This window comes from Aulonocara stuartgranti (assembly GCF_965226115.1).
Source record: "Aulonocara stuartgranti genome assembly, chromosome: 5".
Lineage (NCBI taxonomy): Eukaryota > Metazoa > Chordata > Actinopteri > Cichliformes > Cichlidae > Aulonocara > Aulonocara stuartgranti.
Window position 1 is genome coordinate 4,410,720 of NC_138943.1, and position 26,114 is coordinate 4,436,833.

At 41.5% G+C, this 26,114-nt stretch overlaps 2 protein-coding genes across 8 annotated transcripts in view; one reads left to right on the forward strand and one right to left on the reverse strand.

Annotated features, from left to right (window-relative positions):
- kif5ab (kinesin family member 5A, b) overlaps positions 1 to 3,714 on the reverse strand; it is a 73,439-nt gene extending 69,725 nt beyond the window's left edge. For all 7 annotated transcript variants that reach the window (XM_082533144.1, XM_082533142.1, XM_082533141.1 and 4 more), the window contains exon 1: positions 3,195 to 3,714. In XM_082533144.1, the coding sequence (XP_082389270.1) occupies positions 3,195 to 3,323 (129 nt within the window). In that variant the 5' untranslated portion in view covers positions 3,324 to 3,714. The remainder of the gene's footprint in view (positions 1 to 3,194) is intronic.
- Positions 3,715 to 5,078: 1,364 nt separating this feature from the next.
- dctn2 (dynactin 2 (p50)) lies at positions 5,079 to 25,338 on the forward strand. The gene is made up of 14 exons (XM_082534199.1): positions 5,079 to 5,361; positions 5,680 to 5,748; positions 9,874 to 9,970; positions 10,727 to 10,788; positions 10,978 to 11,076; positions 18,574 to 18,734; positions 19,301 to 19,454; positions 19,685 to 19,750; positions 20,009 to 20,047; positions 20,243 to 20,320; positions 21,384 to 21,455; positions 22,050 to 22,152; positions 23,202 to 23,293; positions 24,857 to 25,338. Exons 1-14 carry the CDS (start codon positions 5,326 to 5,328, stop codon positions 24,941 to 24,943), a joined length of 1,215 nt encoding a protein of 404 aa, XP_082390325.1. The 5' UTR covers positions 5,079 to 5,325; the 3' UTR covers positions 24,944 to 25,338.
- The last annotated feature ends 776 nt before the right edge of the window (positions 25,339 to 26,114 follow it).

The following is a 26,114-nucleotide window of genomic DNA, read 5'->3' on the forward strand; positions in this document are numbered from 1 at the left end:
TTTGAGACGATTTTTGAGTCGTGCGACCGATTTGGTGATCGGCCCGATTTTGGCCTTCATCGTGCATCGTGTAGTATACGTGGGGTAACGAGAAGCGATTAACAACTCGAGCAGCTCCCGATCATCAATCGCTCGTGAGGGTGTCACCACAGCCGCTCACACTGCTCACGTGCAAACACGTAAACGTCGGTGAAAAAGACGGAGCAGCACGGCTGTGCAGCGTGTGATCTGGACACAAGCGATGGAGGCACAACTTGTAGAACTTTGGAAAGCTCATCCGAGCCTTTTCGATGTGGCCTCACAAAATTATCACGACCACAACAACCGTGAAAATAGTTGGATTTACACTGTTGCTCAATCACAGCTGCCTGATCAATGTTTTTCATTAGCAATTTAGCAAAGTTGATGGTGGTGGTGTGTCTGTGTGAGTGAAAGACAGAGAGAGCGAGCGAGCGACAGAATTTCTGTTATAACCTTCATGTTATGGAGGCACAGTGTGCGCACTCAGGTCGCATCAGAGCATCGGGCGGTATAGTGTGAGACCTGCATCGTGACCTACCAACTTCTAACCCCTGCGAGTCAATCGTGCAGTTTGAGCAGGAGCTGAATAACGCGACTGAAAAAATCGCACAGTGTCTGCTCAGCTTTAGGTGTACTGTCGTCCGAGACTTGCACCGCAGTGTCGGCGTTTGTTTCCCTGTTGGCCATGCTTCTTGTTGTGGTCATCTGTTGTCTTCCTGTATTTTCTCAGCAAGCGACCTTTCCTCGACCAATGATATAAGCGGTAATCTGAATTGTCATACTCGAATTGTCATAAGTGTGCTGTCAGCTCATTGGTCACAAAGCAGGAGAGGGGCTGGGAATTATGTTTTCAAACAAAGCGTTAATTCCATTAACATTTATAGACTACTTTTGATTCTCACTGTATTACGGGACAAAGTGCGTCCCTTATTAGCTCAATACTGAACGTGTACTTTTGTTTCTAAATACGGGACGATTCCGTTTTTTAAGGGGTGGTTGGCAACCCTAATCTCAGTTGTTCTCCTGACTGAAGTTTGCCCCGTGTATAGCATCCTGCTATACGATTGCATTTGTCCCTAACCACCAGAGTCCCTCACGTTAACTTTTATTGAGTGGAAAAAAAAATTGGCGTTCATCCTCCAGCTTTACTGTGCTAATGTTATGCTAACATAGCTGTGTCGCTAGCAATCAGCACAACATTATATACCAGGTAGTCCAACTTCAGTAACCCTGCAAACGCCACTGCTGTTTAGTTTTCTGTCTTCATTTATGTTGGATGTGGTAGCAGAGCTGTACGTTTTAATTAGTTTCAAAAATCTCTCTGTCAGAACATGGTATGTTACAGGTGTCGAACTCCAGGCCTCTGTTTTCATGGATGCATGGATGTTAAACTTAATTGTTGCACCTGGTAAAGCAGCAACGCTGATGATTTTATTAAAGATGAAATAATTTAGACCGTTTTTAACTCTCAGTGTTCGTTTGACTTTGGGACCTGAAGTCGATGGAGTTTTGGACCCAGATTACTCCGCGAAGCTCCTCACCACAGCAGCCTAATGCTCTGACAATCCATCAAGCAGTGCGGCTTACCAAAGTTGTACATTTTTTAACAGATTTCTGCACGCCAAGATCGGTTCGAGGTCAGTAAGCACAACCAGAATTCATACATAAGGCACACTCTCGATTTTTGAGAAAATTAAAGGTTTTTAAGTGTGCCTTATAGTGTGGAAAATATGTTATACCGAAGAAAAGAATATATCGTGATATATATCGTTACCGCACGTGCTTCAAATTATATCGTGATATGGATTTTAAGCCGTATCGCCCAGCCTTAATTTAAATACAGTTGTCAAGTCTGATGCTTGAATTATATGATTTCAAGCTGCTATAATGCCAACCTGCCATCATCAAACAGCATCAAAATTATGTGATAACAAGCATTCGTTCTTCTCGAGATGTCCTGCTGCTGCAACCCAGAAAGAAAGACATTCCCGCAAGAAAGACGTGCCAGGATGTCAACCCTAATAAAGATGTCTTGCATTTTAATCCGTGTGTATATATATTTGTGTGTGTGTGGCAACAGAGTGGGCAGACAGGGATTTTCTGGCACTTAAAGTCAACCTTCAGGCCAAATGGGTGTGGATTTCACTCTCTCCATCTCTGTGTGTCTGTTCACGTGTGCATTCTGGTGGAGAGTGTGCTCCACTAGAATGTGGGTGTTAGGAGTGAAAAATGAATGTCTGTGTCCATATTTAATTATAGGCGTGCATTTATGCATCTATGTGTGTGTATGTTTGTGCATGATAGCCTCGGTCCAGATGTGCTCTACACAAAAAGACCAATCGCATTTAGAAGACTCTAATTTTCCTCGTGCATGCCAGCGATTGTGCAAAGCTGTCAGTGGTGGAGGGATCCCAGTCGCAATAGTAAACACACCCTTACATACAAATCCATAAGTCAAATAAATATTTTATGCTTTGGTTCATTATATTGCTACTCCAAAGCCATGACAGTAATCATCAGCTTCTATTAAGTTTGTCTTGAAACAAAATCCATTCACTGAACAGAATCAACCCCAGATCATAATTAAGGCTCTCATTAGGGTTGCACCACCTGATCATTCAACAGTGCTCTTAACAGCTGACTACAAGAAGCATAAACAAGGAAATCAATCAGTACTGCATAATTTTTCTGAGAGGGGAAACACACCAAATGTCAGCAGATCAATACAGGAGAAGGAGCAAATAATGAACTTGCTTTGGATTACAAAGGTGGGGTCAAGATTTAGAGGCATTTCTGAAAATGGTTTTAATCACAAGGCTGGCAAAGCGCTCTGCTTTGTGGAGTTTAGTAATCCTGAAGAAAGGTGATGCTGGGGAATGGCTCTTCATCATTTTGATCTTGGGCTTAGGCTAATGACAGATTTTGGAAAGCCTTGTTTCCCACTAACAGCAGCATCACACACTTGGTTAATGCTGCAGGCTAATCGCAGTATCGATATTATTGACAGAGGCTATACTTAGTTTGATCCCTGTCAGAAGCCTCTAAGCTTCCAGTCTTCAGTCTGGCCGCTTGCCTATCAGATGTGTGAGTAAGATGATAAGTGTAACCCCTAGCGTTCATCAAGTGCACGGAGATGTGGCAGAATGAAAGGAAGGTGGGGGAAAAAAACTTACCCCGAGGATGACAGTGTCTTCTCCTTGAAATATTGGGATGAACTTATCTCCGCGGATAATTTCGGACTGGTTCAGTGGACGAAATCGACATAACACCTTGATATTGCATTCACCGTTCGCATCGGCCATTGTGAAAATAAAATTTGTGGTTTAGCTTCCAAAGAGATAAAGAGGAGTTTAAAAACAAAAATTATAGCCTGATTAAAAAAAAAAAAAAGCCCCTGTGCAACCTTTTCTCCTAAAGCACCTGCACGCAAACTGGAACCACCGGATATAGCCACATGCAAAGCGAGACTGGCAGGCGAAGCATTTGGAGTTTGGGGTTGCAAAATATTAAAAGAAATGTAAAATAAAAGCAAAACAGAAGCAGCTCCTGGGTGTTTACTAAATTGCCCTCAAATCAAAGCTGAGCTGCATCTCGGCGGCGGAGAACATATGGAGAGTTGTAAATGGGGAGTAGAGTCCAAACTGGTCCGGTCGGTCTGGATAGGCTGCAGGCTTCTCAGAGGCATGCCTTGCATCACTGTCAGCCCTGCTCTCTCACTGTGGGCGGGGCGTGGTAGCGACTCAAATCCTCTCTCATCAGCACCGCGGGCAGAGGGACCGAGGAGCAGGGAGGAGCGCTCCAACTCTGTCATATATACATGAATTAGCCTCCGTGGAAACTTCTTCAATGTTTCAGATGCAGCAGCTGTTGCAAAAGCACGAAGTATTTCTGGCATTTACGGAGGCATTTCTGAAAACAGTAGTTTGTAAGGAGCGGGTCTAGGGCTGCACCAGTCTGGTCGTCATGGCAATGCTGTTTTGCATGAGAGGGTAGTCATGTGGGAACTAGAGGGTTCGCAATTTCCCCCCAGAGGCTTTCCAGTCTTAAGCAGTGCACTGTGAAGTTAATGAGAAGCCTTTGACACAAAACAAAAAGTCAGAATAATCAGATTAGCATATATCAGTAAACGGGTGAGATGTTATTTTGGGGGGAGTTACCGCAGTGCACGTGTCTTGTATCAGACCCCGATTGGTAAATGGACATGTCTTTCAAACTCCGTGCCTTCAGGCTTGCAACAGACTTTTTTGGTATGCTTATTAAAATTCATGAAAATCGAAACAACCCAGACATCATCATCAGAGGTTTTTTTTTTAAAGATTTCTATAAGATATTCAAGAGCTAAGCGGGAATGTATACAGCTGTCTTAGCAAGCCAATTACCCCTCATGATGAGTGAGCATCTTTCTGTGTGCATTAATTTCTTAAAGTCGGCTATACCGACTGCACTTGTAAAGGAGCATCCACTGCATATGCACTGTAAATGAGTTAGTTACATATTGTGAAATGTACATAAGTATATGACGTAAATTATAAATATTATTTTCAAACATGTCGATTTGAGCAGAAGAATATTGCACATCAGGGTTATTCATAAGTTGTTGACAGATCGACCACAGCAAGTATTACAGCTTTTAGGGAGAAGCTGCAACGACATAATATAAGATGTGTGTTTATAATTTAATAACATGTAGGGGGAAAACACGACAACTTTGTTCTTTTCCTGATCGTGAATCATCCTATTAATCGAGGCGTGTTGATCGAGGATCTTTGAACCCATTGATCAAGTTGTTCTTAAAAACAAATACCAAAAAACAACTCTTTGGCGCCATCATGTGACGGCATTATGTTACAACACAGTTACATGTTTTATTTAAAACTAATAAAAAAATGTTATTGAAGAATTTAAGATAATGCATGCGACAGCTAATATCGCGTTTAATAGGAAAATAAAATAAAAAGACCAAAGCCTTATTGAGTCTTATTGGATAAAAGGCGCGCATGCGTGAAAGCGGTGTTCGTTTTCGGGTATGATTGTTTTATTGTCTTCGGTAAGCCGGCGAACTCTTTTCAATTGACGCAGCAGTCGCACGACAGTCCACCTGCCGGTGCCTGTACACAAATCAAGGGCACACGCCGTCACATCAAGCTAGTGACCACATCGGCTTGGAAAGCTCCGCCGGCTGGGAGACTGCTGGCTCATCCATCGTCAGCTTTTGTCATAGTCAGACTCTATCCAGCGATAATTTGCACGTTTCATTACATTCTGTTGTGATTCGTTGGTCTTCTTTTTTCCCTCCCGGTGACCATGGCTGATCCCAAATACGCAAATTTGCCAGGAATTGTAAGTGGCTAACGCTAGCAGACAGATACTGCTAACTGGCAGTGCTATCTCCAGGCTTTGACAGCTAAGTTAGCTAACATCTCTGCCGTTTATTTCGTTGTCTGCTTTTTGTTTTCACTCACCGCGCAGCTGGCATTTACAGTTGTAATCCCGTAGTTGCTTTATTTTTCAGCTAATTCCCCGAGTTGTGCTACGGAACACCAGAAGCAAGGGTTAGGAGATAGTTGTTGTTGAATGGGCCGGGGCGTTGGCCAGGCAAGCTGTAATAACCGGGATGTCTAACTGTTCCTTATTTTGTTTATCTAATTGTTTGCACAGGCGTTTAACGAGCCGGACGTGTATGAAACCGGTGACCTTCCTGAGGATGACCAGGCTCAGTTTGAGTCGGTAAGTGGGCGCCTTTTCCCCCCAAGTTCCCTGTTCTTTAATTTTCTGCACATTCAGCTAACTAGCTAACAAGTGTTTACACGTAGGTTTATGATTGACAGTACGGAATAACAGCTTCTCACTTTTACTGTATAAATTACATGGCAAAGGGCGGATATGTCAGCGGTACTATGCATGTAAATAATCTGTCCCTGTGCCTTTCCTGTCCTTACCAACTCTGCAGGGCGAGTGAAATACTATTTGTAAGACGTGTACAAATACCCCGTTGTTGATGCTCTTGTTTAAAATATAGAGTTGAAGTAGTGAACTTTGTTCATATTTTATACAATACATACAGCTGACTTCCACACATTGTCCCTGTTATGTATGTTTCTTTTTTAAATTATTTTAATATGTTGACAGAACTAAGGCACAAGTGCATAATAAAAACAAAAATGTCAGTAGAAGCATTTTAAAATTGGATTCAGACACTTCAAGCATATCAGCAAACCAAACATTCAGGCACTGCCGTTGTCTTAGAAATCTCTTTTGCTGTCATCAATAGTGATCGAACTCTTGTGACTGCAAGAGTTCAGGCTTGTTTATCAGGACAGCTCTTGGTGAGCTGGTCTGACTTTGGTTTTAACCATGTCTGGGCTATTTTTTCAGACCAGCTGAGAGAATGCTAATTGGCATTTTCCTTCCATGTTTTCATGTTTGCTCTTCCTATTCCCTTGCCCTTGTTTTGACTCTTCCCCCACCCTCCTGGGACCCTAGTTTGTACAAGTAAGACTGGCTCAATTTTTCTCTCAGTGAGCTTAATGCTTTTTTTTAATGCATGTTTTTGTTTTTTTAAATTCCCATAGTCACTATTTCTGCCTCTAATGATTGGAATGATATGAGAAATAGATCAGCGACTCTCTTTGTGCAGTGTAATTCAACCCTTTTTGATTGTTGTGAAGTGGAAGGAATTGATTCTTTTCCTCCTATTCTTGCTGCTCTTTTAAAAATTTCTAAGGGATAATGGTGTTGGTGGTTATTCAGCAGAACTGATTTACTCTTTCATGCTTTGACAAAGCAGTGAGGGTTCAATTGTGTGCCTGTGTGAGCGTGAAGCTTTCGGCAGAATAAATGTGTTTATTTGTTCTAGGGATTTCTCTTTTTAACCTGCTGTCATGTTCTAATAATTGCTTCTTGGCTAACTCCACTGTTCTGACTAACTGGACATTTTAACGGCCTCTTTACAATGCGTGATAACTTCTTACAGGTTCATTGAGCAAAATGGATATAAAAGAAAGTCACTCACAGTCTGCAGTAGACCTTTTAAATGATCAATAATGAGACTCGTGAATGCCTATTGAGAATAGTTTGTTGTGCTTTACATAAAATAAGCAGAAATATGTCAAGTGCGCGTTCCACCTATGTTGTTCTCATGTTGTAGTAATGTAGCCAGACAAAAATGAAGCTTTGGAAATGGCTCTAGCATTGTGTGCTCCACAAAAGTGGTTTCTTAGCCATAGCTCCATAAGCTTGTTTTTGTTCTGTCACCATCCTTTTTGGTTACCTTAGGCAAAAACAATGTGGTTGTGTTGGCCACTGGTTTATACATAATTTCACCTAGGGGTGCAGCAAATTAGCATCTGTACTAATACTGACTAATGGAATGTATGCGGCATGTAACACAGATCAACATTGAGATGACTGCTTCTTTGCTGCTGTCATTATAAAATTCTTCCCTTTTTGGCAAACTACATACTAATTGTGTAGTGCCATAGCCAGCTTCCAAGAAAAATCTGTCGAATTAGGTAATCTCCAATTTGATGCTATATTTTTTTTTCTGATGAATTGATTTGCAGACTTTAGTTGAACTAAAACATTGTAAATCACACACTGTACTGGGGCTCTAACTTTGATATAGTTCACCATGTGCTTTGTTTTAGGTTAGCAGATTCATTTAGGATAAACTGCATGTGACTAACTAAGAACTTACTCCAGTTTAATGAGCTGAGGATACATGCATTTGGGGGTTTGACTTGTTTTAGACATCCTCACCCTCCATTCTGAATCATAATTAATGTTTTGAAACACCAGGCTCTTCATTACTATAAAAGGTATCATGAGGGAGAGAAACTTGGTGGTATTAAAGGACCACATTATCACGGTGAATTGGGAAAGACGGAAAGAACTCTGAGACCATCATAAACTGTCTGAGCAAAGTGTCTCCAGGGTGTTTGGCAGCTACTCTCAGAACACTGCTTTCTTTCTTATCTTTCCCCGACCTTGGCCAACTGTTCCTGTTGTGTGCATGGCATGTGATAACCACATTAATCTGTGTTGTCTCTCTCTCTCTCCCCCCTATTTTTTTTTCTCTCCCTCTGCTCTTCTGTTATTTTCTCTAACTCTTTGGAAACCCAAGGAGCTGGTAAGAGCCTGACTAACTCTCCTCTTCCTCCTCCTCCTCCATCATGTCATATGTGTAACTTGTCTAAGGTTTTGTCTCTTTTTATCCTGATGTTTGTGAGCCCACTCATAGCACCTTTGTGTTTGTGTCAGCACTGTTTTAATTCGACCCATTGCATGTGGTTCATCATAATTGATCACTAAAAAGTTTTGATCAAATGATCCATGGTATTTCCAATCACTAATCAAAACCTGTCATTTAGAAAAGAAAGTGTTAGTTACTTCCAGCTGTGGTTCTGCCTTTTCCATTCACTCCACATCGTTTTATCATAGTAAACCTGTAGCACACGGATGACATATTTGTTTGTAAAGATGACACTACAACCAGTCTTTGCTGAAACTATGAATGATCTTGAAATTATCTGGTTGTGTAAAAGCTGGACCAAATAATGGATGTGAAACTCTTGCAGATTCTGATGATTCATGGTTAAAATGGGTTTTAATTTCTATGGGTGTCTGGACTTGGTTGACAATAATACACATAATTCATGATCTTACCGTATGTTTTGGACCATAAGGCACACCAGATTATAAGGCGCATTAAGCGAAACAAAACTGTCAGATATGTCAAACTTTACTCAACGCATTCTTCTTCCTTACTCCACTTCCGTACCATTGACTCATTAATGTTGAATTCTCTGGCAGCTGCTCTATTCCCATGTTGTTGCAGTATGTTAATGACTAACCTCGCATTGCGGTTGATGGATTATCTCAGTTGTTCTACTGACTGAAGTTTGGTCTGTTTACAGCATCCTGCCATGCGACTGCATTTGTCCCTAACCATCGGGAACCCTCATGTTAGCTTTTATCGAGTGGAAAAAAGTTAGCATTAGCACAACACCCATAGCTGTGTCGCTAGCAATCACGTAGCACATCATTATCTACCAGCTAGTCCAACTTCAGTAACCCTACAAAAGTCACTGCTGTTTAGTTTTCTGTCTTCATTTATGTTGGAAGTGATAGCAGAGCTGTACGTTTGAATTTTTTCAGAAATCTCTCAGTCAGAACATGCTATATGTTTAGGTTGAAACTAGCAAGCTAACTTCCTGCTAACGTCTAACTCCATTAAATTTAATAAATTCTGTTTTCATGGATGCCTGGATGTTAAACTTAATTGTTACACCTGATAAAGCAACAACGCTGATGATTTTATTAAAGATTAAAGAATTTCAACAGTTTTAACTCTCAGTGATGCCGCAGTGTTCGTTTGACTGTTGTACCTGAAGCGGACACAGTTTTGGACCCAGATTTCTCCTCGAGGCTCCTGACTACAGTAGCCGTAATGCTCAGACAATCCATTAAGTGTTGCAGCTTCGTAGCTTACCAAAGTCGTACTAAAACATTTTTTGACCGATTTTTGAGCGCCGTGTACCACATAAAATCGTTTCGAGCTCAGTAAGCACAACCAGAATTCATACATAAGGCTCACTGGTTTATAAGGCGCACTGTCGATTTTTGAGAAAATTAAAGGATTTTAAGTGTGCCTTATAGTGCGGAAAATACGGTAATCATATTTTTGGGCAGTGATCAGACCAAGGTTTCCTGTCCAAATTTACCAACCTTTCAATGTATTTTAAGTGTACCTGGGGCTTTGAGTCTTTTGGCTCACTGATTCAGTACGGCTAATATAACTGTGTGAGTTTGTTGATGTTCAGCTGACTTTATTTCCTGGTTTTTCAATGGCAGGAGGAGCTTTGCAGTGACAGCGTGGAGAGGATTGTGGTCAACCCCAATGCTGCTTATGACAAGTTCAAAGACAAGCATGTCAGCACCAAGGGACTCGGTCAGTTTCTCACTTTTAATTTAATAACGACGTATTAAGTTGAATAACAAAATATGTGGTGGTATACCACATCATTGCATTAGGTCACATGTTTCTTTATTACATTTTACATCCACTGTGTCTGTCAAATGCACCAATTTACTCCTGAGTTGAGTTACAAATTACAACATCCATGTGTTTTAAGAAAGTATTTATCCTTTATTAAAATGAAATTATATATTTGTGGCTGGTATTAAAAATGTACAGACTTGACTGGAAATTAGTGAATTATCGTGTCACATTTGTAGACAAAAAATAAAGTGTTACTTTAGTCTGTTGCTAACATATCTACCTCGTTAAGGTACAGAATGAAGAAGAGCTGCTTTGGCTTCAGTTAGTTAAGAGATTATTAATTGGTTCATTGAATTAAAGCCTATAAAGTTAACATATTGCTAAAATTGGCAAAAGTAATAAAAAAAGAAAAGTAAATGACACACATTCCTTTGCTTTGTCATTTATTCTCAGTGCTTCTTTGGCTGCCCTGTCTTTAAAATTTTCATCTGCTGTCATTTGTATTTAATTGTTGTATAAGATAAATTTCTTCTTTAGTGTAAAGAAAACAAACATCAATAAATACATGTAAAACAAATTAAAATATTTTATTCCTTCAGTTTGTGCTATAACAAATAGATTTGCATTCTTAGAAACATCAGTTTCAGCTTTTAATGTCGTGTTTGTCACTTTCTCTCTCAACACATTTGTCCTTTCTTTTTCCAGACTTTTCAGACAGAATCAGTAAAAGCAGAAGAGTTGGCTATGAGTCAGGAGAATTTGAGATTGTGAGTATATTCTGTTCAGCAGAAGAACATTACTTTGTTCTCACAAAAAGACTTTTTATTTTGTTCACTCTTGTGTTTGTCATTTCTGATAAAAGTCAGAGAGCATGTGATGCTAGTGGTGTGATCATTTCTCTCAGCTCTTTTGTATATTGAGTAATATTCATTCAGTTTCTCTGCTCTGTGGCTTAGCTTGGAGAGGGCTGTGGAGTGAAGGAGACGCCTCAGCAGAAGTATCAGCGCCTAGTGAATGAGATCCAGGAACTCACGCAGGAGGTGGACACCATCCAGGTAACCTGCAAGCAACAGACGTGTACACACGTCCAAAAGAGCGTGTGAGGGATGATCATTCTTCTACCTGTATTTTAATGTTAGTAGCCTTCCTCCACATTGCTCATAGATCATTTAGTATTGCATTTATTGAAGGGAAGATCAACCATTGAGTTGGAACAATTTCAGCAAATCTAATCCAAAGCCTAATCTGATGAATACCTGAGTGTTAGTGAGAAGAGGGTTCATCTTAAAATGGCATAGCAGGTTGGCTAAACTGGCTGGTGCCACCAAGGCAAAGACTAGTGAGCTTCCTGAAAGCCTGCCTCAGGTATGCTTTTATCAACACCTGACTAGGTGTGGCCAATTAGCACCAGCTGAACACACTGAGGAGATTAGGGGCTGCAGAGGGGCGTAACAATGCACTAAAGCTACTGAAAATTGCACTGTGCACTGTGAAAATTTGCTAGATTACAACCAACAATGTTGATTAACAAAGTTTCCTTCCTGTCATCGTGCAAGAAATGGCTCACCCTCAAATTTAAATTTTATTTGTCGCACACACAACCATACATATTCATACATAAGGCACACGGGATTATAAGGGGCACTGTCGATTTTCAGAAAAATCAAAGGTTTGATTTTAAGTGTGCCGTATTTTCCAAACAACACGGTAATAACGACGGCCCGCTAGCATGCTCTACCAAAAATAGTGCTTTGTTGTGTATCTGACGGACGAAAGCTAAACCAGTTCCACACCAGTGAAGTTGCAGCATTTCTACAAACCAGTTCTGGTTCATCTGTTTCATTTAACGATCCACTTTCGCTCTACTCATTCTTTTTTTTTTTTTTTTTTTTTTTTTAGAAATTGATTTGTATTTAATCCCCGAGCAAAACATGACTTAGTACTTGGTGGAAAAACTCTTGTTGCTAAGTACAGTAGTAAGATGTTTATTGTAGTAGCTGATCACCAAGTTTGCACGTGTCTCAGTAAGGATTTTGTCTCACTCCCCAATTAAGGAAACTCTAAATCCTTTAGGTTTCTTGACTGCTGCTTGGCAACTTAAAGCTTCAGCCCCCTCCATAGATTTTCTGTAGGATAGTGGTCTGGAGACTGGAGACAAGTTCTCTTTCCCTTGCTGGAAGAACCATGACCCATCTTTAGTGTTCTGGATGAAGGAAGGGAGTTTTTGTCCAATATTTTATGGTACATGGCCCCATCCAGTGTGTTGGGGACCCTGTACCCTTAACAGAAAAAATAGCCCCAAAGTCCCAAACACAGCAGGCACATTTAATGCCTAAGAGATCGATTTTAGTTTCATCCGACCACAACACTTTCTCCCAAGCCTTGTCTAAATCACTCAGCTGTTCACTGGAACCTTGCGGTTGCTGCAAGATTTCAATCCATTATGCTGTAGTGCATTACCAATGGTGTTCCTGGTGACTGTGGTTCCAGCTACCTTCAGATCATTAACAAACTCCTCCAGTGTAGTTTTCAGGTGATCTGGCACTCTTTTAATAAGGCAAGATTTTGCATGGAGCTCTAGACCAAGCGAGATTGATAGTTTTAGATCTCTTCCATTTCCAAATAATCACACCAATAGTTGTTACCTTCTCACCAAGTTTCTTGATGATGGTCCTGTAGCAAATTCGAGCCTTGCACAGCTCTACAATCCTGTCACTAACATCCTTTGACAGCTCTTTGGCCATGCTCGTGGTGGAGAAAAATTGAGATAGAATAAGACAGAATAATACAAAAATGTGAGTACAAAAGTACTCATGTTTTGCACTCAAAAGTGCAAAAATTCCTAGAAGCTTAAATAAAAAATGTTGGTATATTATAATTACAACTGAAAATGTAAAAGTTCCTAGAACCCTTAGATTTTTTTTTTTTTTTTTTTTTTTTTTTTTGGCCTGTCCCGTTTGGCTCTTTTGCCATCAGAATTGTTGTCTAAAGGCAAAGAAAGATGCCCAACGGATTTACTTTACCAAACTGACCATCCCAGCCTTGCCGTAATGGTCCATTTGATTCACCTTTTATTGTTTATTTTATTTTCACTTACTGAATACAGGACAGACTTGACTGGGGGAAAGAAGGGGAGAAAGAAAGAGGGAAAGAGAAACAGCTGAGAAGAGGGACGGGGGAGAAGGGCAAAAGACAAAAACCAACAGAACGGGCAGAGAAAAAAAAATGCATATATCGATCACCTGCTGAGAAAGAAAAAAGAAAGCAAGCAGAAGAGAACAAGAGTAATAGAATAAACAACATCACAATGATATATGGGAATATGACAGTAAATACTAAATGTTAAACATTATTGTGCAGCACATAAGATCAACAGAACACAGTGTGCTTTGAGGTAGGAGCCAAAAAGGGTGTAGTTTGTGGGTGTGATCACCAGTGTGTACACCTGTGAGCATGGACGCGCTTGTTTTTTGTTTTTTTTAAAAGGTTCCTTCATGTAATAATCTGCTAGAGGGTGTGGGGGGGCTCTACTCATTCTGCGTCGCCGCCATGTGTATATGTAAACATAGGCACTGCGCATGCGCGTTTTACCCATATTCTATCGCAATATGTCATTTTCCTATCGTTGCCCAAAATTACACCGGTATTACCGGTATGATATAGCCCAGCCCTAGTCCATCATAATCTTCCTAGCTTTGGTCTTGCACCGCTTGGTGTAGATGGACAGCAGGTCACGAAGCTCTGATCGAATGATGCGTTCGGCTGAGCGCACCACTCTTTGCAGATCTTGTCTGTCCTGCTTGGTGCTGTTCCCAAACTAGGTGCAGATGTTTCCCATCAAGACGCTCTCGATGGTGCAGGAGTAAAAGTTCTTGAGCACCCTCAGCAGCAGGTGGAAGTCTCTAAGTCTTCTGAGGAAGAAGAGACACTGGTGGGCTTTCTTAACCAGAGTGTTAATGTGGCAGGACCATGACAGGTCCTGAGTGATGTGGACACCCAGATACCGTAAACTATCCACTCTCTCCACTGGCGTGCCACTGATGATGAGGGGCTTATAATTCCTCGCCTGCTTTGTAGTGAAGTCCACGATCAGCTCCTTAGTCTTGCTGACATTTAGGAGGGGGTTAATTTCCTGTCACCAGGTCTCCAGGTTCATAATCTCCTCCAGGTAGGCCTTCTCGATGTTGTCAGAGATCAGGCCCACAACAACAGTGTCGTCAGCAAACTTGACAATGGAGACAGACAGGGGAGGCGGCGTGTGTTTAATGGTGAACAACAACTGGTGCAACAGTGCGAACGTTGTTCCTCTCACACGCTCCTGCACACCAAATCTGGAACTACTGTCCATCATGTGTCGTCCTTTTTATCTACCTCGGGAATTTACATCGGTCATTGTAAGTGCCGTTTATATTCCACCACAAGCGGACACGGTCACTGCCTTATGCGAGCTGCATGAGGCACTCACACAGCACCAGACACAACACCGGGACGCTGCGCTTATTGTGAGGGGGGACTTTAATAGCGCCAACCTCAAACGCGCAGCGCCGAACTTTTATCAACACATCACCTGCCCCACCAGGGGTGAAAGGACACTGGACCACTGCTACACTACGGTCAAGGACGGCTACAAGGCACAATCCCGCCCTCCGTTTGGCAAATCTGATCACGCCGCCATCTTCCTCATGCCAAAATATAAACAAAGGCTGAAACAGGAAGTTCCGGTTCAGAGGAAGGTCGCGCGCTGGACGGATCAATCGGTGGCCGCGTTACATGACGCACTCGATGACGCAGACTGGGGCATGTTCAGAAACAGCTCCGACGATGACGTCAACGTGTTTACGGAAGCGGTTGTGGGATTCATCGGGAAACTAGCGGATGATACCGTGGAGACAAAGACTATCACAACGTTTCCCAACCAGAAGCCGTGGGTGGATAAAACCATCCGCAACGCTCTGAGATCCCGCACCGCTGCCTACAACACGGGACTCACAACGGAGGACATGGACCCGTACAAAGCCGCGTCATATAACGTGCGGAGGGCGGTGAAAGAGGCGAAGCAGCGCTACGGGAGGAAACTAGAGTCACAACTCCAACAGAGTGACTCTAGGAGCCTGTGGCGGGGACTAAGGACAATAACGGACTATAAAGCACCAACAACCGGTATGACGAACGCGGCCGTGACTCTGGCAGACGAGCTGAACACTTTCTATGCTCGCTTCGAGGCTGCAGCTAAGGTCAAATTCAAATTCAAATTTTATTTGTCACGTACACAGTCATACACAGTACGATATGTAGTGAAATGCTTGGACAACTGCTCGTGACCTAAAGAGAACAAAAAAGGAAAAGGCTATGAATAAGATAGGAAATAAATATGAAAAATTAAAAAGGGTAAATTTAACTAGGAAGGAATAAAATATAAATTAAGGTTAAAAATGAAATAACTGTACAACACAAATTAGAATGAAGGGTAAATTTAACTGGGAAGAATAAGATAAAGATAAATATATAAATTAAAGTTGAAAATAAAATAACTGTACAACAAAATACACAATATAGAACTATATAAGAATGTATGAAGAAATCTAAATATAAATAAATATATACACAATAACAGCAGCTGTACAAGTATTAACCGGAAATGAAGAATATAGTGACCAGTGTTGTGCAAAAAAACAATGTGTGCAAAAACAATGTCCAGAAAGTCCAGTGTGTGTGTAAGAACCATATGTGTGGGTCAGTACTGTGTGGTGGTGTGATTGAGAGACCGTATCGCCTGCGGGAAGAAGCTCCTCCTCAGTCTCTCTGTGTTGGTCTTCAGGGAGCGGAATCGCTTTCCTGACCTCAGCAGAGAGAACAGTCTGTTGTTGGGATGGCTGAGGTCCTTCACGATCTTCCTGGCCTTGGTCCAGCACCGCCTGCTGTAGATTGAGTGCAGGTCAGGGAGCTCGGAGCGGATGGTGCGCTCAGCTGACCGCACAACCCTCTGTAGAGCTCGTCTGTCCTGCATGGTGCTGTTCCCGAACCAGGTTAAGATGTTTCCCACCAGGATGCTCTCTATGGTGCACGAGTAAAAGTTCCTGAGCACCTTGGAGGGCAGTTGGAAGTCTCTCAAGCGTCTGAGGTGGTAGAGACGCTGTCGGGCCTTTTTCACCACGGTGTTGATGTGACAGGACCATGACAGGTCCTGCGTGATGTGAACTCCGAGGTATTTGAAGCTGTCCACTCTCTCCACTGGGCACTCGTTGATGACGGGGGTCTGGTAGTTCCTCTCCTGCTTAGTGCTGAAGTCCACTATCAGCTCCTTTGTCTTACTGACGTTTAGAAGGAGGTTGTTCCTCTGGTCTCCAACAATGCTAGTGTTAGCGGCGCTAACGGCTGCAGACAGGAAGATACTGCCAGCACCGGAAACGTGCTCGTCATCTCCGAGCATGAAGTAAGGAGAGCCTTCAAAAGAGTGAACACCAGAGAGCAGCAGGACCAGACGGCATCCCAGGTCGTATCCTAAGAGACTGTGCATACCAGCTAGCTCCTGTGTTCACTGAGATATTCAACATCTCTTTATCTCAGTCGGTGATCCCCACATGCTTCAAAGAGTCCATCATTGTTCCTGTCCCGAAGAAACCCCACCCTGCTTCTCTCAATGACTATCGCCCTGTAGCCCTCACCTCAGTAGTGATGAAGTGCTTTGAACGCCTGGTCAGAGACTTCATCATTTCTTCACTACCAGACACACTGGACCCACTACAGTTTGCTTACCGTCCAAATCGTTCCACAGACGATGCCATCTCTCATCTCCTCCACACATCACTCACTCACTTGGACACTAGAAGGGGGAATTATGTTAAAATGCTCTTCATAGACTACAGCTCTGCATTTAACACCATAATTCCCTCCACACTCACCACCAAGCTGGAGCATCTGGGACTCAGCTCATCTATGTGTCAGTGGATCTCCAACTTCCTAACTGGCAGACCACAGGCAGTAAGGATGGGCGGACATGTCTCAGCCTCCACCACTCTCAGCACTGGAGCCCCCCAGGGGTGTGTTCTGAGCCCCCTGCTGTACTCTTTGTACACATATGACTGCGTGGCCACTACCAGCTCCACCACCATCATCAAGTTTGCTGACGACACCGTCGTGGTGGGCCTGATCTCTGATAACAACGAGACGGCCTACCTGAAGGAGATTAGGAATCTGGAGAACTGGTGCCAGAGGAACAACCTCCTTCTAAACGTCAGTAAGACAAAGGAGCTGATAGTGGACTTCAGCACTAAGCAGGAGAGGAACTACCAGACCCCCGTCATCAACGAGTGCCCAGTGGAGAGAGTGGACAGCTTCAAATACCTCGGAGTTCACATCACGCAGGACCTGTCATGGTCCTGTCACATCAACACCGTGGTGAAAAAGGCCCGACAGCGTCTCTACCACCTCAGACGCTTGAGAGACTTCCAACTGCCCTCCAAGGTGCTCAGGAACTTTTACTCGTGCACCATAGAGAGCATCCTGGCGGGAAACAGCTTAACCTGGTTCGGGAACAGCACCATGCAGGACAGACGAGCTCTACAGAGGGTTGTGCGGTCAGCTGAGCGCACCATCCGCTCCGAGCTCCCTGACCTGCACTCAATCTACAGCAGGCGGTGCTGGACCAAGGCCAGGAAGATCGTGAAGGACCTCAGCCATCCCAACAACAGACTGTTCTCTCTGTTGAGGTCAGGAAAGCGATTCCGCTCCCTGAAGACCAACACAGAGAGACTGAGGAGGAGCTTCTTCCCGCAGGCGATACGGTCTCTCAATCACACCACCACACAGTACTGACCCACACATATGGTTCTTACACACACACTGGACTTTCTGGACATTGTTTTTGCACACATTGTTTTTTTTGCACAACACTGGTCACTATATTCTTCATTTCCAGTTAATACTTGTACAGCTGCTGTTATTGTGTATATATTTATTTATATTTAGATTTCTTCATACATTCTTATATAGTTCTATATTGTGTATTTTGTTGTACAGTTATTTTATTTTCAACTTTAATTTATATTTTTTATCTTATTCTTCCCAGTTAATTTACCCTTCATTCTAATTTGTGTTGTACAGTTATTTCATTTTTAACCTTAATTTATATTTTATTCCTTCCTAGTTAAATTTACCCTTTTTAATTTTTCATATTTATTTCCTATCTTATTCATAGCCTTTTCCTTTTTTGTTCTCTTTAGGTCACGAGCAGTTGTCCAAGCATTTCACTACATATCGTACTGTGTATGACTGTGTACGTGACAAATAAAATTTGAATTTGACAACTGTTCATGCTCATTGCAGTAAATGTTTCTGTATTGTTCACATTAAGTTTTATTTGCAATTCTGTATTTTTGATTGGTTAGCGAGCAATATGGTCTAGAAGTAGATCCATATGCCTTTATTTACAAAAGCTAATCCAAAAATATTATATGATCAAATAATAATGCAAAAATATTAGTGTTTGATACTGCACTACACACAGATTGTATTACCTGGCATCAAAGATGTATGTGTCTCTCTGCCTCCAGGCTGCCACAAAGGAAAGTAATGCAGAGGAGCGCCTCACTCCAGTGGTGCTGGCCCAGCAGGCAGCCCAGCTCAAACAGCAGCTGGTTTCAGCCCATCTCGACTCACTGCTTGGACCACAGGCACACATCAACCTGGCTGACCCAGATGGCGCACTGGCCAGGTGAGTTGGCTGGAGTTAACAAGACAATGAAGCACAAACGAGGGCAAGCACCTGGAACCTGAAACTTAACACCACAGTCTGTTAGATCGTGCCAGCACTGTGATCTGAGAAACTGAAATGCTTGGGAAGAAAGAGGGTGCTCTGGAGAAATGGAGAGAATAAGAGTGATTGATATGGGAATTGGATTTTCCAAGCTTTAACCAGATATAATGAGATGGAGTAGTAAGGAAATAAGATTAATTGTACACATAAATGTTGCTGATCTCAAAGGGCATAGCTACCAGGAGCACAACACAACTAAGTGACAGATGATTGAGGGAGGGAAATTAACTAAAAGAACACAGAAATCTTTGAAAAATGCCAGCGCCCAAAGGAAGCCGTGGGCTTAAAAGGGGAAAACACAAATGAGAGAAAGTGAGGAAAACACCTTCACAAACCTTCACTTGCAGTTAATAACACTGACTTAAAGGATTGAGAGGGAGGGAGGACCACACTCATGGCAGCACATGGGGTTGGTAACAATGGTGAACATATTATCCCTTTGTGTCTTTCTTCCCTTCTCATAGGCGTCTGCTCACCCAGCTGGAAGCCGCTAAGGGCAGCCGTGGCAGCTCTGCAGGAGACTGCAAGCCGACAGCATTAACTAAGGGCCCAGATGGAGTGGTACTCTACGAGTTACACAGCAGACCAGAGCAGGAGAAATTTAATGAGTCTGCCAAGGTAAAGAGGAAAGAGAGGTGGATAAATGTCTGTGATGAATGCACACATAAAATGAGGCTGTATGGTCTCCTCGGCCTGCTTTGTTTCTGTTCTTCTGAGTGGAATGTCAGAATACTAGATGGCAATAAGCAGGACAAAAGGAGGAAGGCATACATGTGGGTGTTTGTGTGTCTCTTGTGGGATGCTTGTTGTCACTGCCAGCCATGTGTTGCCCTGTTCCGTCTCTGTAGATGGCGGAAGTGGAGAAGCGTCTAGCTGAGCTGGAGATGGCTGTTGGCTCAGGATCAGACAAGCAGGTACACACACAGTCCCGCTGTCTCTCTCTCTCTCTCTCAAACACACACACACACACACATTGTCTTCATGGGTCTTTGCTCTCATTCGCACTAATTCTGTGTGCCTGTCTCTATGTCACACTCACAACAGAATTTTCTTGCTTCTGTTTTCAAGTAAAATAAAAAATAAAATATTCCACTTGATTTATGTAAATTCAAGCGGTGGCTTTGTTGTTTCTTGTTAAAATGCATTTTTCCCTCTTCACATTTACTTTATAGGGACCTCTGAGTGCTGGTGCTCAAGGAACCAGTTTGATGGTAAGAACACACTGTGGAGTTTGTCTCTCTATTCAAAACTCTGGGTATCTGATGTGCAGCCAGAGAACTGGGTCATACTTCAAAGGTGACATCAGTTCCTTCAAGTTTGTTTATTGCTGCTGTGCCAGTAGGAGGAACAAAAACCTAAAGTTTTGTGCTTGATCTTATATATAAACTTGTCCTCCTTTGTATCAGGACACCATAGAGCTCCTGCAGGCAAGGGTCAGTGCTCTGGACTCTGCTACTCTGGATCAAGTGGAGGCAAGACTGCAGGTGATTACTCCCCGTACAGCATTACAGCACAGTGTTAGGAGGAGGCAGCCTTTCCATATGAAGTGACAAGACAGTTGCATCTTGATTACATTCGTACATCAGTTTTTTTTCCTAGATGCATTTTGGTTTGAAAGGGTAGTGGGTTTTGGTTTTTGTATATATTTTGCTCTCTTTTGAGTTTCATCCATTGCGTTTAGTACAGAAGCAGGCCTGGATGTGTCAGTTGGAGGGGCATCTGGACTGTAGCTTTTGTATCTAACAAAAACTAAAAAACATTTTGCTTTTCTGCAAGAACTCATCCCGTTTCTCTATAGCAGTTATTCACAAAATCAAGAGCGCTGCAGCCCACTTAAAAACTATAAAATCCAACCGGAATTTAAATTTGTCTTAAATCTTCAGTCTAATCAAAATATAGCAGAAAATTATGTATTTCTTTGAAAATTGTATTTAAAAAAAATAGCAACAAATGGTTGGCTTTAAATTCCTAATGCTAATCCGGTCATATGCATATTGTTAAGGCCAGTGTAGCCCACCTGCCACTGGGACACAAACTTCAATACAAGAGCATTCAGTTTTTGCCCAGAATAAAGAGTAATATCACAAACTAACCACCGCCTAGCACCAGTTTTCATTCAGTTTTTATGTAATTAAATTAATATAAATATGTAACTGTACATACTTGTAAGTAATTTCAAACTGCGGCCCAGCTGCAGTTCCTTTGTGGCCCAAAAAGTCACTCTGAGGATGTCTTTAGGTCACTGCTTGCTTTTTAAGAACAACATATACCTGAAACCTAAGGAGAACGTTCAGAATGGAGGGTATTACACAAAGCTTAGGTCGGTCCAGCTTTGAGTCGGTGCTTTTATAGTTTGTGCCTTAATGTTTGGCTACTTTGTTGCTCAGCTGATAAATATCTTTAGTTTTAAAATATGCCACAGTGACCATGATGTTGGGTTACTTGTGACATAGTTTGCAGTGAAACACTAGTTGCCCCTGAGTGGTACCTCTTGCAAAATTAGAATAGATTACCGTATACGTATAATGTGTTTTTTCTCTCCTGCAGAGTGTCCTCGGGAAGATGAATGAGATTGCTAAACACAAGGCAGCGATTGAAGACGCTGAAACACAAAACAAGGTTAGTGACCCCTGACCACCTTCAGTATCGAATAAAGGCTGTAATAATTGCAGATCTGTTTCTTTACAACTTCCAGGCTCAAACTGACCGCATGTGATTTGTCTACTTTGAGGCTGTTTCAGTAAATGTTTCTTCCGGACAGACATTTGCAATCATTAGAGCTGAAATGTTTTCATCAGTGTTAAGGTTCTCGTTCCAATAAGTGTATATTTACAAAAGTCTGGTAACAAGTGGGAAGAATATTGTTTATACAATTTCAGCTTAATGCTGATATTTCAAACTGCCCACATTCATAGCCAAACATTCATAAGAGCCAAACCAAAGTGTAATTGAATAGTTTGTTTTTAGTTTGTTCTTTCTAAATAATGAATCGATTCAGGATCTGACTAACAGATTTCATGCATTCACGTGTTGTATATGTAGTTGACCAGCAGAGGGCAGGCTATGCTAATTATATAATTTCTATGAATAACGGTATAAATGGTTGGTTTGTGTTAGGTATATTGGTGTTTTAGAAAAATATTGTATTTGACCATCTGACAGCTTCTATAAAAATCATTAAATGTGTTTTGGTTTTTTTTTTTTATCTGCCAGGTGTCAAAGTTGTATGATGTGGTGCAGAAGTGGGATGCCATGTCCACTTCCATACCTCAGGTGGTGCAGAGGCTCGTTGCTGTGAAGGAGCTCCATGAGCAAGGTAACACGCAGGAACTGAAACTGCTCCGTCCATTCACACAAAACCATGAAATGCAGAAGGTGCTGAGGTGTTTCAGGGGTGTAGGAGCTTATTAAAACTCTAACATTAGATGAATGTACTTGGTTAGTGTGTGCCAGTAATTGGCCAATATTGTAATAATGTTGCTCTTGGGGCAAATTTCCCCCCGGTAAAGATCACAATGGAAACATGGATAATTTATGTGCTCTTCCTTTATGTAAGGGGAGACGAACCTTGAAATGACACCCATGAGAGTTCAAGGAGAGAATGTATGTAGGTTAGCGGGGATGGGATGTGGCGTTAAAGGCTGAAAATATGTTGGGTGTTGCCACAGAACATAACAGGGTGTGAACCCAGATCACGTTCCAGGCAGCATTATGTGTTGGAGAGTAACATTTGCATCCACTGTGGAAACGTCTGAGAGCGAGACATAAGATGAAACTAAGGGAAAACGGGATTCAAATAGATAATGGAATTAGCCTAAACCGTGCCATTCTATTATAACAAAGGGCAAAAAATCACTGAGAGGGGAGACTCAAAATGGTAACGGAATTAAACTAAATCTTGCAATACTGCTAAACACCCCCTTGGGGTAACAGAGATGCATGATATTATATATATCACATTATCATCTTTTTATTATTTAGCACATGAAAGCGGAACCTTGGCATTAATAGATTATATTGATAATTCAGTTCTGAGAGCTGAAGGAGGTCATTTATCATCCAGCCTCTCTCTGCACCGATCTGTCACACATTGCAGCTTCTTTGCTCGACAGAGCTTAGCTGCACCTTTTTTCTTCTGATCTTTCTTTACCAATAAAGGAAAACTTGAAAAAGAAAATACTTAGTTTAATCTTTCAAGCTGCCGTTCATCACTGTTAGATTAGGTTTGCATCAATTCCTTTGCCCTTCTCCTTCAGCTGACAACAAAGACATTTCATTTTTTAGCAGATGTTTTGAATTTAAGGATTACTTACTTCCTGTCCTTTATCTAATTCTCCCTTTTCACTTCAACCCTCTATCTCACAGCCATGCAGTTTGGCCAGCTGCTGACACACCTGGATACCACTCAGCAGATGATCAACAACTCCCTGAAGGACAATAATACCCTGCTAACACAGGTGAGAAGTTCATAGACCTGTTGAACAATTGTAGCAACATAAATAATTTCTAAGCGCTGCAGGGAGAGTAGAACTCAGCAGTTTTATCCACTTAAACGGTCAGCTTGAATGAGCCACTGCAGCCATGGTAAACTTGGCACTGGCCAGCAGAAATGTGTCACAGTTCGATATAAAAAGACGCCAGCAGTTATACAGTTGCTGTCGTTTTATAGAAACGAACGTTTCTGCAGTAATTGGTAGAAACTTTGTGAACCACTTTTTCACAATAGCAGATGAAAATGTTAGATTTGGTGTGAAAGAAAAACTTGACATGTTCAAACACTTGGCCGTAACCTCTTTGTATGTGTAGTGAATGAGTGGAAAAAGTGTCCTCTAATACCCTTCAGAGTGCACAGCCGAGGCAGCTTTTCACAGCTAGAAGTAACAATCTAACAAACTACAGCTTCCCATTACGAGGACAGAAGCTCTGTAAAGCCTCTCAGGCAATAATCAGTCTGTGCTTTCACAGTTCAAGGCTTCTGGCAGGAGGGACCAACCAGTGCCTCAATCCAGTAAAATGTATTTTGTTTTTCTTTACAATGTTTTGGTGTCACAGAGGCTAGTTAAGTCTGACATTTCAGTTTCTTATCAACACTGAAATGTTTGTTTTTGGTTTTTGTGTAGCCTTCTGAAACAATATTGTCTAATAATAATTGTCATCAGTGAAGGTTGGGCGATCGGACGAATATATCGACCAATCGACGATAGGCTGAGTCTTTCACCGATCATTTTTACAAGAGCAATGTTATGTATTTATTTGCCCATGAGTGAGTTTGCTAATAATGTTGGTTGAAGTTAAGAGAAGCAGTCAATAGAAGAAATAATAGCAGTGTTTTAACAGCTCCCTCTTCCAGCTGCAAACAAATGCAGCGATTCATTTACTCAAACTCATAACAGAAAGAAAGATGGTAGCCCATGTTCAGAAAAAACAAAAACATTTTATTTAGATTAAAAAAAAAAACAAAACCCCAAAACGGTGGGGAGGGAAACAAAGAGAAACTGTCTTCTTTTTTTTCCACTCTAACCGTGTTTACAGGCCGTTCCAGTGTTTGTCTTACACACTAAACAAAGCAACAAATCCAAAATTAAACAAAAAGTAAGTTAAAAATCAAAATGTCTCTTCCAGCGAACACATATAAATAAATGACTAATCCAAAAAGTAGCTATATTAATTCTGAACCAAACAAGAAAAGAATGTAAAATATTACATTGCTCCGCCCATCAAAAAGTCACCTGCGCGAATATATCATGTATCGTCTATTGGAAAATTTTTACATATCGCCCAACCTTATCATCAGTAGCACTTTTCCTACATGACTCAGGTATATGAATGTTTAACAGGGCTGCACCTGATTGGTATTTTGTTTGAATTATGGCAAAGGTTTCCATATTTAAGCACCTTCATTTCTTTTCTCTTACCGATTATTTAGCTTTTTCCTTACATCCTCTCTCCCCGTCCCATCAGTCTCTCGCACGCACTTCTGGAGTTAGCATTCTCTCTAATTCTTCTTCTTTTTTTACCAGGTTCAGCAAACGATGAAGGAAAATCTTGTGGCTATAGAGGAGAACTTTGCTGCACTAGACCAGAGGATGAAGAAGCTTTCAAAATAAACGGTGGCAGAGTTTTAGAGACCGGGTTGTTTTTATAATTATTAGATTAGAAAATTCTACCATTCCTTTTGGACCTTCATGCGATTTTTGGTAAAATGAAATGGATGAAAAGAAAAACGGTGTAAAGCGGTGTAGAAATAAAGATCTATTGTCCTAAGTTGTTGTAGCTGAAGCACGTATGTGCGAGCATCAGGGCCGTGTCACCGAAGGACAGCTTGTAAATATGCCTGTGTACCTTATTGTTTCTTCACGCTCAGTCGCTTGTAACTATATTATTATGACTGAGACAGCAGACACCACAGACAAACTTTTAATCTGCTTTGTCATTGCCTACAAGTTCACTGTATTGTTCATCTGTGGTCATGGAAACTGATCAATAAAACAAAGTGCTGTAAGGCCCGCCTCCTTTCATTCCTTTTATTTTTTAAACATGTAATTATTGACCTAGCTTCCTGTCTGAAAAACTAAGTTTTGTGAAATACTGATGATCAAATGTTTTCCACCCTTTAAACAAAAAGATCCTGGTCATCAGTAATTAGCTGTTGGTGTTATGCTTTTAATAAGAAGCTGTAGGAGACTCACAGATGGCTAATTGAATTCTAAACTGACCTGTCAAAATAAAGTCTTCATTTGTGGTTGTGCTCAATATGTATGACCACTGGGTGGCAGCATAGCATCAAGCCCAAACAGAATCCTAGGACGAGGCCAAATAAACCCATAAAAGCAGATTAGTCACCCACTTTGACATATTTGTTTCTAATTAAGCTTCCCATATTTTATTACACATACCCCAACTCTGATTTTTAGGTCTAGACTCTAAATCCACCCTCATTCTGTGGCCTGTAACTCTGTTTGTCTCCTGCTTTTCTCTGTTTGTTGTTGTCGTCAGCATGTCTCTGCTTGCTGCTTCTAATTTTCATATTCATATAAGTATGTATGTATAAATGTACATGCTTTGTACAGCACCGAAAGCTGTGTAAATGGGATTTATAGAAATACATTCTACTTGCTCACGTTTACTTTCTAATTTCGTAAATCGTAACTTGATATTTTTAACTAGTTGGGGTTAAGCTGGTGGGGAAAAAAAGGAAAAAAACTTAAGAGTTATTTAACACAAAACCGTGTTTCATTACAAATCGTTATGTTATTTGACCTTTACTTCATGTCCCTC